Here is a 15,129-nt window from a genome sequence, read left to right on the forward strand (position 1 = left end):
ATTGTAGGGCTACCTGCAACACAAGGAGGGTATAATTCTATCCTTGTGGTGGTTGATCGTCTAACCAAGATGGCTCACTTCATTCCGACTAGAGAGTCTATTAGTGCCCCGCAAGTAGCGGATTTGTTTATTAGACATATATTTCGTCTGCATGGATTGCCTAGATCCATAGTGTCAGACAGAGATGTCAGGTTTACCGGTCATTTTTGGACAGCGGTATTTGAGACACTAAGGACTGAGTTGGGAATGAGTAGTGGGGATCATCCTGAGACGGATGGTCAGACGGAGAGAGTCAACCAGACTTTAGAGGATATGCTGAGAGCATATGTGTCATTGAGGCAACATACATGGGACAAATGGTTGCCATTGTTGGAGTTTGCCTACAATGATAGGAAACATTCATCTACTGGGTTCAGTCCGTTTGAACTGAACTATGGTTATAGGCCAGCCAATCCGACTATAGTTGGAGTACCTCAGAAAGTGCCTAGTGCCGCGAACTTTGTAGTTCAGATGCGGGAGATGCTAGCACTTGCGAGAGCTAATATCCGCCAGGCTATGGATAGAGCCAAGGTGTATGCGGATGAAAATCGGTCTATAAGAGTATTTGAAGAAGGAGAAAAAGTTTTTCTCAGAATTCCTTCGCACTCGAAGTCGTTGACTTCAGGAGAGTGTGCTAAGTTATCACCTCGATACTGTGGGCCGTGGTTAATTCTAAAGAGAATAGGCAGTGTAGCCTATAAATTAGAATTGCCACAGGGGTGTAAGGTGCACCCGGTTTTTCATGTTTCACGTTTAAAGAAATTTTTACATACTGGTGACTCACTAATCGAAGGTGTGGTTTTGTTTCAGGAGATAGAGGATATTGCAAGGCGCAAACCAACAAGAATCCTGGACCGAGGAACAATGCAAATACGAAATCGGAAGATACCCACGGTGTTGGTTGCATGGCATGGTCAGCCTCTATCCGAAGCTACCTGGGAGTCCGTATATCAGTTGCGGAGAGTGTTCCCAGACTTTATCATCGAGGACGCTGATGTCTGAAGAGGGAAGGAATGTTACGCTCTAGCCGAGGTAGCATGACCTCGGAAGAATCAGTCGACATTTCCCTTATAGGATCTATCTTTGTAATATATGTGTTTGCGCTTTATGTAAATGATCGGGAGGGATCAATGTCAAGGTCCTAGGTGAGGGCTGATAGCACCAGACTAGATAGGTCTGAGACCAAGGGCCTAGTGCAAAGAATGTGCCTAGGGGCAAGGAATTAAATGCATCCCAAGAGAGGGGTGAAATGTTGCATTAGGAAGGCCCTATATGGATGACATGTGGCATCTAGATCTATCTAGGGAGATGGGGCTTGCTGAAGTTAGTGAGAGAAGGAGATGAAAAAAATACGTATGTTGGCTTTTGAATTCTCCGATGAGTTCTCATGCTTCAGCAGGATTTGGCTGGGTGGATATACTCGGTGCTTCTCCCGTGATCTCTAGAGACGGAAATAGAGTAGAGGTTTAACATGAATGATGTCCAGAGGTGTATCATCATATCGAGGAAACTCCTCACTGATGAGTTGCATGCTATCATGCTCTAAAGCCTCAGCTTTCAATGCTATACCCCACAAAGATGCATTTAATGCTTTTATCATCAAGCTTGGATTGATTTTCAGTCGGTACCAAAGCATATGCAACAAACCCAAACACTTTGAAGTGATTCACTTGGGATTGTACCCATAAAATGCCTCAAAAGGCATCCTATCAACCAGTGCTTGTGTAGGGCAGGGATTCTGAATATATGTGGTTGTAACAATTGCTTCACCCCAAAATGCTTTTGACATTCTCTTAAATTTCAGCATACATCGTGTCATCTCCATGAGAGTCTTGTTCTTCCTCTCTGCAATCGGATTATGCTAAGGCGTGTATGGCGCTGTTTTGTGATGCTTTATCCCATGCTCTTTCAAGTACCCTTCAAAAGCATGTGAAGTATAATCTCCCCAATTGTCAAAATTAAGTGTTCCAATTCTAGAATTGGTTTGGTTCTCAGCCAATGCTTTGAACTCCTTAAACCAATTGAACACTTCAGATTTGCTTTTCATGAGAAAGAGCCAAGTGAACCTTGAATAATCATCAATGAATGTGACAAAATACCGATACCCTCTATGGGTTGCGACATTCATTGGTCCACAAACATCACTATGCACAATCTACAAGACCCTTTGTACCATCCTTTTGGAACGGTAGGCGATGTAACTTTCCAAGAGCACAAGCTTCACACACCTCTTGAGCGGGCTGCTGTAATTTTGGCAATCCTTCAACCATATTATGATTATGCAAATATGTGAAAAGCTCTCTGATGTGCATGACCGAACCTGGCATGCCATAAATAACCTTGAGTAGCAAAAGAGACATCCATAGCATTGATTATAGGGCTGAGCATCAAGCTTGTAAAGACTCATGTTGGCATCATAAGAGCCTGTAGCCACAATCTCATACCCTTTCTTTGATTATAGGACTGAGCATCAAGCTTGTAAAGACCCATGTTGGCCTCATAAGAGCCTGTAGCCACAATCTCATACCCTTTCTTTGGATCCTTGATTCTGCATTGATCATCCTTGATCCTGCATTGATCATCCTTGATCCTGCATTGATCATCCTTTCTTTGGATCCTTGATCCTGCATTGATCATCTTGAAATTCCACAAGCATGCGCTGATCATGGACCATGGATGGAACTGAAACAAGATTTTTCCTTAAGTCAGGAACATACCAAACATCACGGATATACTTTTTCTTTCCTGAATCCAGAAGGATGGGAACATTTCCCACTCCTGTGATGTCCTGAGTTGCATCATTAGCACAAGCAACCTGTCTGCCATGAACAAGTTTGATTTCTCCAAACCACTCTTTCATGTGAGTCATGTGCTTCGATGCACCATTATCTAGATACCAAGTATCTATGGCAGCAAATGAAGAATCCATAGATGAAGCAAGAGAAGCATCATGTGCATCTAAATCCCCCTTGGCACCAAGGCTGTCCTGAAATGCAGTAAACCCATAATCCTTTCCCTCTTGTGCAAAATTTGCATGAGATGGTGAAGCATTGGCATTTTTAGCCGGTGCCACACGATTATTACTTGTGCCTTGCATATTTTCTCATTGGCAATCCTTTTTTGGCACTCTGCAATGTAATGACCAGGCTTCTTGCAATAATTGCACTTGCCTTTCTTCACCTTTGTACCTTTATCTGCATTCCCTGCATTTGCGTTTGCATTCCCCTCCTTCTTGGGCTGATAAGCATGGCTGGTATTTTTCTGCAATTTACCCTTTCCATAAGTGGCAAGTGCTTGCTCACTGAACGGGCTGAATTGGAAGTCTGCATTTCTTCCTGTAAGAGCAAGCCAACTACCTCCTCAAAACTGAGTGAAGCAGCCCTGAGTATAATAGTCAAGGAAGTAACAAACGTATCATATGAGGGTGCCAGACTATTGAGGGTGATAGAGACCAATTTATTTTCTTCTATATCCTCATCAATAGCTGTGAGCTCATCCCGAATGTCAGTAATCTTTGCAATATGAGCTGAAATAGTTTGACCTTCCTGCATGGACAATTTATTGAGCTTATTATTCAAAGCAATGCTGCTTGCTTCATTCTTCACATTCCACATTATTTTCACTGTATCCCAAGCTGCCTTTGAAGTCTTGCAAGACTTGATAGTGGACTTAATGTGTGTCTTCACAAACAATGCAATCAAAGACAACGCTTGGGCATCCCTGCGATCAAACCTCTTCTGATCCTCCATGGGAGCAGTAGTAGAAGCTTGAGTGGTAGTGCCAGAAGTGGATGATGCACTCGTGCTAGATCTAGCAAGTCTAGCCTCATCACCATTCAGAATGTCCCATAAGCCCTTTCCAATCAAGATATTCTTGAGTGTAAATGACCACAAAGCATAGTTGGGTCCATCCGACTTATCTGCTTCAGTTATGGTACCATAATTCTCATTGAGAGACATGATTTCAAGCTCAAGAATAAAGCCAAGTGTACCTACAAAGGAAAAGACAAAAAATGGACAAGTGAAAGATCACTGATTGCTATGCAATCACTGCACTGACATTCACTGACAGTGGTTGCTCTGAAATAGCAGTAATAGGGGAGTAGGATAATAAGGGAGTGAAATGAGAGAGGGGAGTTAATAGGGGATGAAAAAGAGGAGGGTGGCTCGAAGGGCCTGGATCCGAAGCTCCTCCGAGCCCGGGGAACCCTGCTGGAGTCGCTGAATGGAGGCGAGGTCCCTCCGAAGAGCTCTCTCTCTACTCCACCAATCCTGTCGAACCTGTAGGGCTGCTAGCTGGCAGATCTGGCTGGACTCCTGCAGAGCCTGCGCAACTGAGTCCACCAAATCCGTGCACTCCCCCTTTTGGGAAATGGAAGGGTGGGATGGGGAAATGGGAGGAGTATGGGACGTGGTGGAAATGTGGGATGGGAGTGGTGGCAATGGGGGAGGGAGAAGAAAATAGCAAACTCTTGCTCAATAGGCATCCAAAAGTGCATCAACTTACAGCCAACACTTGGCTTCAAATATGCACAACACCTGAGCAATGATTTGCACTCAATGTGCAGCCAAAAAATTGTCCCAAATGCACTAATACATGTGCGATGCAATCTGCAAGACACATACACAATGCTATCTGCAAGAACCAATTGGGAGAGGCTGAAAATGAGCTGAAGCAAGGATCTCGAGCTGGAGTAGGAGCAAAAGTCGAACCACCAAGTCGAATCCGGAGCTAGAGATGCAAGTGGCGATCTAGAGAGGCAACGACCAAGCGGGCAAGTCAAATGGAGAGGTGGAGAGGCGAACTGTACGAAAATCAGTAAAAATCAGCAAAACGTAAATGATATTGCTGGTATCTTCTGATCTATTGCTCAGAATGAAATTCTGATAGCACAAACAGTTCCAAATGGGAGGTAGAACCCCAATACAATTGCCAATACGACTGGTGAACACTCTTCCGGGTTGCCCGACGCAGCTACACACAACTTTTGGTATCCATAATTGCCTGAAAATGCTGCGTGCACGACACAAAACGAAGTCGCCCAGCTGAGGAATACTTCCTAATGCAAAATCTCGCAACAAAACTGAAGCTCAAGGTCATGAAATGCTCGTGGGAGCTCAGGACAGCCAAAAGAGAAGTTGACCAGCAAGAACTAACTTCTTCTCCGCGACAGAAGTGCAACAAGAGCATGCGGGAGAGCAAGGAAGCAAGTGACAGGGTTGGAAGGACTAGCTCTGATACCACATGTAGGAACAATAATGGAGAGGAGTTGTGAACATAAGAGAACAAGAAGTGAGCACAAGTGAACTCCAACTGAAATGTTGAAATGAAACAATACAAGTACTTGGTATATATAGTACCCAAGTACTGGTCAACCATATAGTTGACTTATGGCCTACAACACCTTATCATTATAGATATCTCTACACATACATCGTTGTCTAAGCATGTCCTGCTCTCCCAAGATTGCTTCCCAAAGTTCCTTTGGTTCTATAATAAGGACGACCTTCTTTTCCTTTTAAAAAATTTCATTTTCATTTCTTCTTCTTGGATTCAATGTATAAGTGGTCTCATATAGGGTCCTTACTTATCGAAAATGTAAACTTCCAGATGAATTCCTTCCTTAGTTACATGGCTGTAATTTTATCTTCAAATATGTATTTTACTGCCCATAAAGAGAATCCCCCAAAGTGCAAGCGAATAGAATTTTTTCCTATTGGGAAAAACGATAAAATCTATTTCAGAAAAATAAGTACATACATGTGCACATACAAATGTACCTATTATGCACATATACATAAATATATACCCATGCATGTACATACATTCATATATCCATGCATGCATACAGGGTATGCTTATCAGAATAGCACCTGTGCAGCACACATGCTGCAGCCTGGATGACCTGGAACATATATTTCTTTTGAGCAAATAGAAAAACCCAAATTGAAAATAATGGGAAATTTTCCTTTGGTAATAATCCTTAAAGAGTTACTTAGGTTTTACAAATCTGCTTTCAATGTATGCGCATACACATATACCAGAATCCATGCATACATGCATATTTACAAAAATACATGGATCATGTACCTGTGAGAATGGCACCGGTAACAGCACAAAGACTGTAGCCTAGGCAAAGCAATATAGATAAGAAATTCAAATGCCGCAATGAATGAAAAGATGGAAATTGTGACATTAACAACATAAATGCTCCAAATACAAGTATGAAGGTATATAGTTGTATATTGCCATGGACATTGATTGACCGATACATTGCCTGCAAGGAAAACAATTCTTGGTGAATATTCTCACCTCGAGACCATATTTACTAGAAATAAAAGAACCCTATTGTAAATTTATCTTCTATTTGAAAAATGGGTAAATTATCATGTTAAGATCTGCAATAAGATTCTCAAGAAGTGTGATGTGAAATTTATTTTGTTGTTATTTGGGGTGCTTTGCAGGTTTTAGTTACACCATACAGGTGATGGTCCTAGAGTGTTTTGTAAACCCACCTCCGCTACGGAGTCCAACAAGGACTTTCAAATGGGACCTGTCTTGCCTTGATTGGGTCAACGATTGCCAAGTTATGTAATTAATTGTGCTTGTGCGGGCACATGTGCCCAGGGTGGGGGGTAGAGTGGTTTGATTAAAAAGTTTGGGACTTGGTGTGAACAAGAGTATTGGAAGTGTTTGGAGAGTTGGAGATTGGGGAGGATTCGTAGAGCGGAAGAAGATACGTGTGTGTGGGATTGTTCACGACTGAGATGTACAATTTTCTTTGTGCAATGGAAGTTCAGCTTCTGTGTCTCTCTCCCTGATTCACCCACTGCTTGCATCCTGCATACGAAACATGCTTGACATCGTGATAAATAATTCTTGTTTCATTTTTGGTAAGGAGGCAGTCCGGGTGACAATGAGAGTTTTGACTTCACATTGCATGAAGTCAACCCTCTCATAGTCACTGGACCAATTTCTTAAGCACATTCAAGTGTCTCTCCCGTCCGTGACCTCGAGCTTACCCAACGTCTCTACCAAAATGAACACACACGTATCTTTTTTTTCTCTCTAGGAATCCTCTCCATGGCAGAGGTGGGTTTTACAAAACACTCTAGCATTATCACCCGCATGGTGTCACTAAAAACTGCAAAGCGCCCCCAAATAACAATAAAATAAATTTCCACATCACAACAACTTCCTAGAGTTCTTAACATTTAATAATGTAGAGCCGGAGTATATGGTATTTTTAAATCAAGTAACATCTTTAACATCTTTGATGCTTTTCAAAAAGAGAAATATATCGATTTGGTACTATTTTTGAAATAGAAAATTACATCCATAGTCACAGGCACACATGAGAGTGAATGAGTGCACTTGGGGGCATGACAGAGATACAAAGGGGAAATTTTTTTTTGAAGTCTTAATATCAGCACAAGACCCAAAGGGGGTGAGGGAGAATAATATTGTCACCCTGTCAAATCATTATTAATAGAAGGCTTGGTTTTGATGCCTCCGAATCAATTCTTATCCAATGAAGGAGAAGTATGTGTCCTCTTAACCTTGAGCCGTTTGTGGGTCTCATGAGTATAGATTTGAGTCAGTGACCTTGTGTACGAAGAGCGTGCACACTATTGATCTGCAATGACTCTGCTCATGTTGGTAAACCCATGGCTGATGAGGTAGTGATGCTTCCAACAGATCTCACAATATCTGGGGTAGTGCATCAAGGCATGCTTCTCGGTCTCTACCTTATGTCTATCGCAAAGAGAGCAAAGCCTCAAATCTTTGCAATGTCATGTGCTTGCAATCTCACGTCTTGCCTTGATCTCAAATATGTGAAATGAGGTCCTGAGCTGACCCATGATCTACATGAGAGTGGTGGATCTATAAGTATGCATGTGATTGCACAAAGCCGTCTAGTCTAAATGGAGGAACTGCTCTTTATAAAAGGCCATCTTGGTCTTGCAAGTGGTTGCAGATGAGATATACATGCCTTATGGGGGTACACTTCCCATAGGTCATCCAAGATGATCGAGCAAATCCTTTGCTCTATGACAAGCAAAAGAAAGTAATGTCTATTGAGTACTCGTATGGTGGTAAACGATTGATAGACATGCCCTACATTTGGAACCAACTAGATACTCATGCTACTAGCACTAGTGGTTCCCTTAGCTACCAGTTGCATAAAAGATGAAAGGGCCCTCCATGGTAGTCTCTACTACACCGCATCCAGCGGTAGCCTACAAGCACTCTTCTAGCGAGTGATAGCCGTTGGATGTATATATCGCCACCCTGCTGTTAGCCCCTGTTTCGAAGAGCACCTAGGCGGTAAGATGGGCTTTCTGGAAGTAGGACTGCTTGACAGCCAAGGCTCTTTCTTTCATTGTTTTTTCCATCTTTAGCTGAATTGTATGGTGTTTTTCAAGCATTAATAAAAGGTTCTTTTCTCTAGGGAAAAAAGAAGTGGAGTACACAAGATAGGTAACTATACACTATGCACTATGTTGTATTGGTCATAAACATGAATATATACATGAGCCCCTTAGGGTTAGGGTTAGAGTAAGGGTTAGGAGGAGGGTTTGAACCTATGACCTATACGGTGTGGTGAAATTTACACCATCCGTAAACAACCAGAATTCTTGTACAAGATCTTTTTTTGGATTCTGTTTAATGCATATGAAAGAGAAAACTGAAAAAAATCATAGTACGTACATGTGTGAGGATATTGAGTACGCAACGGCAAAAGTTTGACAATGAGTACACAACTTAGATCTTGTACATAAATGTGCATTTCTCCCTCTTAAGTTGTAGATCATTCTTTGACTTTGGGAGAAAGTAGAGCGCCACACCAGTCTCCCTCCCTCACCAAAGGCCGACAGCTAGGTGCAAGACATTTCCACATGAGCGCCAATCTATGCATGAGCATCTAAAGTCTTCTATTAGACCTGGTGAATAGGAGCGAGATGTTGGAAGTCAGCCTATACAGAGAGTATCCCGCAATGGAAGACTAATAGAGCGTCCTAGAAATTACATGAGAAAGTGTTTAACTACGGAATCGTAAACTTCTTATGTGTACTTCACAACCATGTGTGTGCGTGCAAGCCAGTAAATAGGCTATGAACCAAGGGAGATGTAGCACCAACAAAATGATATATTTCCGTCCTCAAATGCTTACAATACAAAAGAGAGGCTTAGAGTCCCACCAAATCAAGAGAGTGAATGCCTCCTTATCTTCCCATTTTTTTATATGAGGGTAGCTCCACCATATTAAAATCATCCCCAATGATTTAAGAGTCTATCCTAGGTAACTCTCTTAAGAGAGTGAAGGCCTCCTCCTCTTCCGCTTTTAAGGGTAGTTCCACCACTATTGAAATCACCCCCAATGATCCAAGAGTCTACAATGGGGCCCTAGGATAACAGTTCCTTCCAAAAACAAGACATGCTCCCTCTATTATTAGGGGGATAAATGTTGAGAAAGACCCAACATCATGCCTACCAAGTCTACTGAGCTCTAGAGGGAAAAATGACACTGTGTTCAACCAATTGGGGAAGAATAGAATTTGAAACTAAAATGCAAGTTCCTTTCCTAGTGTCAAGAGGAAGAGACCAGAAAGTGTGACCCGATGGTCGTTTACCGACCTTCTGCAGTTCCGTCATTCAACTTATGTTCTTGGAGGAAAGAATGTCGATATGGCCCACAATAAGACCTAGGTGAAGCTGATTATGAATCAACTGCCTATGGCGGCAATGAGGAACACCGCCAAGGCCCTGTATGGTCCAGCTAACAATCCTCATCAACAGGAGGAAGCATGGAACTACTTCTCTGACCTAGTGGCAGAAGCAACTCCTCCTTGGAGGATGGCCTCCTAGAGTAGAAGAAGGAAGAAGCCAAGGGAAGAAAATCCACCGGGGACAGGAATCCCAAACTAATGGAAGTCAAATGCATTACATACCATGCAGCCCATTTGCAGAGAAATATCTTTAGGAGACATATGCCTAGACGGGCTTCATCCTAGTTGGCTATTCTCAAAAAGCTGCTCTCCCTAGAATACCTCAAATGAGCATGGGCTCACACTCATATACGTATGGGGTGTCCTAAGTGTCTCAATCCTAAGATTAACCTAACTGTACAAAAGGTACCTCATGTCCTAACTCTCTCTCGGTTAGGATACATTACCCTAGGGTAACTTGACCTTCATAACACTGGCCATGTTATGTCCAAACGTGGACACAATTCCTTCCAAACAAAATTTGCAGTCAAGGCAACCATGAGCCTGACATAGTTGCAAACAAACTCGTTTGCATGCTTTAGCAAACGTTTGCAAACATGCGCTGAAAATGCATCTGCAAACTTCTTTTTTTTTTGGCACGCTTCACCTACAAACAATAGAAGTATGAGGATGATAAGATCATGAGCCAATGATACTTGAGCATGAGTGATGATATGTAGCCTGCAAGCTTCAGCTCTTTTTTCCATGAAAGAGACTTCTATTAAGTATGTTGAATCCTCTCGTTGTTTCTGCATTGAGCATATAGAAGGAGATTTCACTAACTTGAAAGAATTTTCCAAGGCAGCTAGGTCCCAATAACTTTTTTGGGCGAGAACCTTACATACCTTCTTTCATAGAGGTTATATTTTTTAAGGGAATTCGGCTCATCACAAGAGTAAAAACACTAGCAAAAGAATCCTTGATTTGGAAAATTCATCCAAAAACTAAGAATGTTTCTCCTATCATCGTAATCCAACTCAGGTATGGAAGCCAACAGTGATTCTTGTTACTTCTCCTCATTCTCCCACTAATGATATTAGAAACATTGCACCTTCTTCTAGACGGATGCATGGTGTTTCTTGTGATTCCCTCATTAGGAACTTTCCATTTTCTTCTAGACCGATGAATCATGTTTCTCGTGATTTTCCTTACTCAAACATGAGAATTTTCGCCTGTAGAGAGTATAAAACGAGGTTACAATTCTTGGGTCGACTTATGTTTTTGGGTAAATTTTTTATTAAGGTTTGTGAAAGATTATAATACCAAATCCTATGTAAAGTCCTCATCCATAGTGAGCCCTTCCATGTGAGGGGGGCCTCTGAGAGATCCACACATGAGATCGTTGCCACTGGCCCCCCGTGCGAGAGGTGTTCCAAAGAAGCCCTCTCTGAAACAGGGGCTTCGAAGTTGCTTCTTTTAAAACTTCTATATACTTTAGAAAAATTCTATTGTCAAGTTCTTCATTTAAGAAATCAACATTGCTTTGCGTTAGAAGTATTCTTGGAGAAGTTTTTAGAGCCACAATTTATTGGTCTTTAAAGTGCTCGCATTTTAAGAAAGAGCTTATGATCAAATATCGCTAGAGGAGCTTAGAACCAGCCACGACAGGTATCCAAGAAGATGGAAGGAAAATTTACAGCCAAGATAAAGGGAACTCCGAGGTGACTCAATCTTGATCACAAGTGGGGGACAAACCCATGAAAGTCGTTCAAGAAACACTACAGATATTTACATTGCAGCATGCTACTTTCCTCCTAGACATCAAGATCGCGCTAGTACTACCTCAAGGAGAAGGTAGATCTTACCTCTCTTGGTACTCTGAAAGACATCCAAAGATATAGGCACATGGACTCAGGTCCCGCTCATTGGAGACTTCAATGCCAGGATCAGAGACACACAAGCATAGATCTTGGATTTCCAAGGGGACACATTGGCACTGCCAGATCTTCATTTTGGAGAGTTTAGCTACGAATGAGAGGACATACACAAGGGACCTTCCATTGCCCAATATGGGATTACTATATATGTGTACCAATGACCTATCGGAAGTTGCTCGTCTTTAATGGATTACAGCGGTTGCCCGATTTAGAGGGATATACATGCTGTCCTGCCTTAATGTGTAAGACTACATTATGGGATCCTCTAGTTTCACACCATAGATTTCATCTCATGGTGCACCCCCCCATGCTTATCCTTTGATCTAATCCTCCTTGAATCTACATAGGACACCCAAAGGTCCATCTCTTCCACATGCTACTTGTATGATTTTGATTATCATTAAACACATATACGGTTGTTATCTTCTTACTCTCCTAGAGCACAAAGATCAGCAAGTAGACATACATGCCAAAGCATTTCTTCTCACTAAATCCATCCACATAGCAACACACACTTGTCCCCTTACGCAACCAAAAACACAGGCAAGAAATCCGAAGGATCTATACCTTATAATAGTTACTATGACGATACGCTTAGGCAACGCTAGCATTCTGAGGCCAGTCAAGGACACTTTGACCAAGTATAGATTGGGAAAGAGTATAGATGCTTGATGCTATTATGATCCAGCCACGAGGAAAGTAATCATAAGCACGGATGTTTTGTTTGCAGAGCATGATAGCATGCAGCCCATCACTGAGGAGTTACCTCCATATGATGATACACCTCTGGACATCATTCAGTTTGAGGATGATGCTGATTTGGGTTCTCCAGTTGATGGTCACTCTAACTCTCAGATTCCAGCAGGGTTGCCACATGTTGAGGGTTCTTTTCCCTCAAATGTTTCAGATTTGCAGCCAGCTCATGGGGAGGGACAGCCCAATATTTGGAAGCATTATCAGCATGGTGCAAAGGATCTTACTCCAAATACACTTCCAGATGCTATTCCCAGCTGGAAGGGCTGCATTATGCTCCAGATGGTGATATTTCTCTGTGTGGCTTCACCGACTCGGATTAGTCAGGGGACATCGATGATCGCAGGTCCACTTCTAGCTATACGTGCATCTCATTGGGCTCAACGTGCATCTCATGGCTCAATAAGAGGCAAGACCGCGTGTCTGTCTCCTCCAGTGAAGCAGAATACAAAGCTGCAAATTCAGCCACCATGGAATGTATGTGGTTAAGAAAGCTTTTGCATGACTTGCATCATGCTCAGGATGGTGATGCAACTCCGATCTTCTGTGACAACCAGAGTTGCATTGCCATAGGAAACAATCCTGTATTTCATGCTCGCATGAAACACATAGAAAATCACTATCATTATGTTCGGGATTGTATCACAGATGGCTTCATTGATCTCACATTTTGTTCCACTGAGGACAATGTGGCAGATATCTTCACTAAAATCCTGTCATCGCCTCTCTTCACAGGACATCGACATGGCTTGGGGATACGAAACATTCAAACAATGTCAAGGGGGGCTGTAAAATGACATTGTTTTCTTTTGTACTCCCATAGGTTGCTATATCCACATGTGGATGAATTTGTGCAGCCATGGTACTTTAGGTACTGCAATTGCTTCTAAAATCATTCCAGAGCATTTCAGCCATATCATTGAGGGGGGATTTCTAGAGATATATACAATTATATGGTGGTGTAGGATAGACTAGGACTTAGTCTAATTTAGAGTTTTTGTGTGCTCTAGTACTTGGACTATATATACCAAGTACTTGTACTTCATTTGGTTGAACATTTTAGTTGGATTTCACTTGTGTTGACTTCTTGTTCTCTTTTCTTCACAACTCTTCTCCATTCTTGCTCCTACACTCCCTATGAAGCAGCTTTCGGCAAGAAGTTCAAGTCCCTTCTCACCAGGACATCCGAGAAGGTATACGAAGCCGTTCGCATCATAGAGACCCATGAGTAGATCATGGAGTCAATAAAGGACCCCATTGCCAAGGCCCAGGAGACCTACTGAGCGCAAGCCAACAAACACGAGCGTGACGTAAGTTACAAGGAAGGGCAATGGGGTTATTTGCGCATCATGAAGAAACATCTCAAGCAGATTGGAAGGAAGTGCCCGACGCTTTCTCATTAGAGTTTTGGACCCTTTCCAATCACAAAGGTGGTGAACAACATGGCCATGAAGTTGCAGTTACCTTCGTCATGGACCATGCACCCAATATTTCATGTGTCCTGGATCAGACCACATGTGGGTTATTTCATGTGTCCTGGATCAAACCACATGTGGGTCCGGCACTAACTACACTACCCAATGTGGAGCAGCCTGAAGTCGTTGATGAGGCCGAGATTGTGGAACCGGAGCAGATTTTACTTCATTAGTTCAAGAGAGGAACATGCAATCGACAACGCTTGTACACAGTCAAGTTCAAGCACAAGGGCTCCCATGAAGCACCATGGGTGGAGGAAGATTTCTTCGCAGACTGTCCAGACCTCCTTGCAGCGTACAAGGCGGCTTTTTCTCTACCCTAGCTGGAGTTATAGCAGAAGGGGATGTCACGGGGGCATCCACAAGCCTGTGGACATGCTAGCTGACAGCAAACAAGTTGTACAGCCATGTCACCAGGCCGTACAGCCATGTAGGACCAGCCACATCAACAGCGCAGTTAGCAGACACGTCAACAATGTCGTACAATAGGTAGATCAGCTGCCTGCCACGTGGCAATCGAGCAGGCCTCAGATAGAGTCGATGTAGCAGCCCGTTTGCATGCGGTTCCAGCATGACTCTAGTCGATGGGGATCAACATTCTAGTTGGTTACTTTAGGGCCCAAGGGGGGCCTATAAAAACAGCCCTCTATATCCCTCAATTCTCATCCACTCCTCAGGCCTTTAAGCCTTCAGAGCAACAGAGCTAGGCCTCCCCACAGCAGACTAGCAGGGCAGTCTCAGCCTCTTCAGGGATCTAGTAAGGATTCACCTCCTCTAGGTAGTCTAGTTTCTTTCCAGTTTTGCAGTTGAGGGTTTCAGCCCCTCCACACAGTTGTATTCAGCCCTTTGGGCATTCATACATTTCAGTTATACTCTCTCACTCACATCCAGAGCATCACTTTGTGTATTGAGTGCAACATCTTGCAGTTTGCAGTTAGGTGAGCAGGAGAGATAGTGAGGATAGTCTATCTCCTGCTATAGGGAACCTACTCTCTGAGTCTCCCTACGGATGCTAGGTCCCGTCTCAAAGCTCTAGGATATGCCTCCGTCCCCTTTATCTAAGGTCCTGAGATTGAAGCTCCACACTGCTCCTAAGGATCACATCTGCCACCCATGTTACCCACCCATCCCTAGGTACATCCTCTGGCTGCTAGCAAATCGTAGCCAATTCCTGTTGTACCTCCTCCTCCTAGTAAGGCATCTGGGATGCAAACC

At 42.9% G+C, this 15,129-nt stretch overlaps 1 protein-coding gene across 3 annotated transcripts in view; it reads right to left on the minus strand.

The window, feature by feature from the left end:
* The window catches only part of LOC147897797 (GABA transporter 1-like), a 53,884-nt gene that overhangs the window by 19,350 nt on the left and 19,405 nt on the right, over positions 1-15,129 (minus strand). For all 3 annotated transcript variants that reach the window (XM_087380937.1, XM_087380938.1, XM_087380939.1), the window contains one exon: positions 6,130-6,316. In XM_087380937.1, coding sequence (XP_087237063.1) covers positions 6,130-6,316 — 187 coding nt within the window. The remainder of the gene's footprint in view (positions 1-6,129; positions 6,317-15,129) is intronic.

Source organism: Dipteris shenzhenensis, chromosome 10 (genome assembly GCF_047967505.1).
Source record: "Dipteris shenzhenensis isolate YYH24624 ecotype China chromosome 10, Dip_SZ_1.0, whole genome shotgun sequence".
Taxonomy (NCBI): domain Eukaryota; kingdom Viridiplantae; phylum Streptophyta; class Polypodiopsida; order Gleicheniales; family Dipteridaceae; genus Dipteris; species Dipteris shenzhenensis.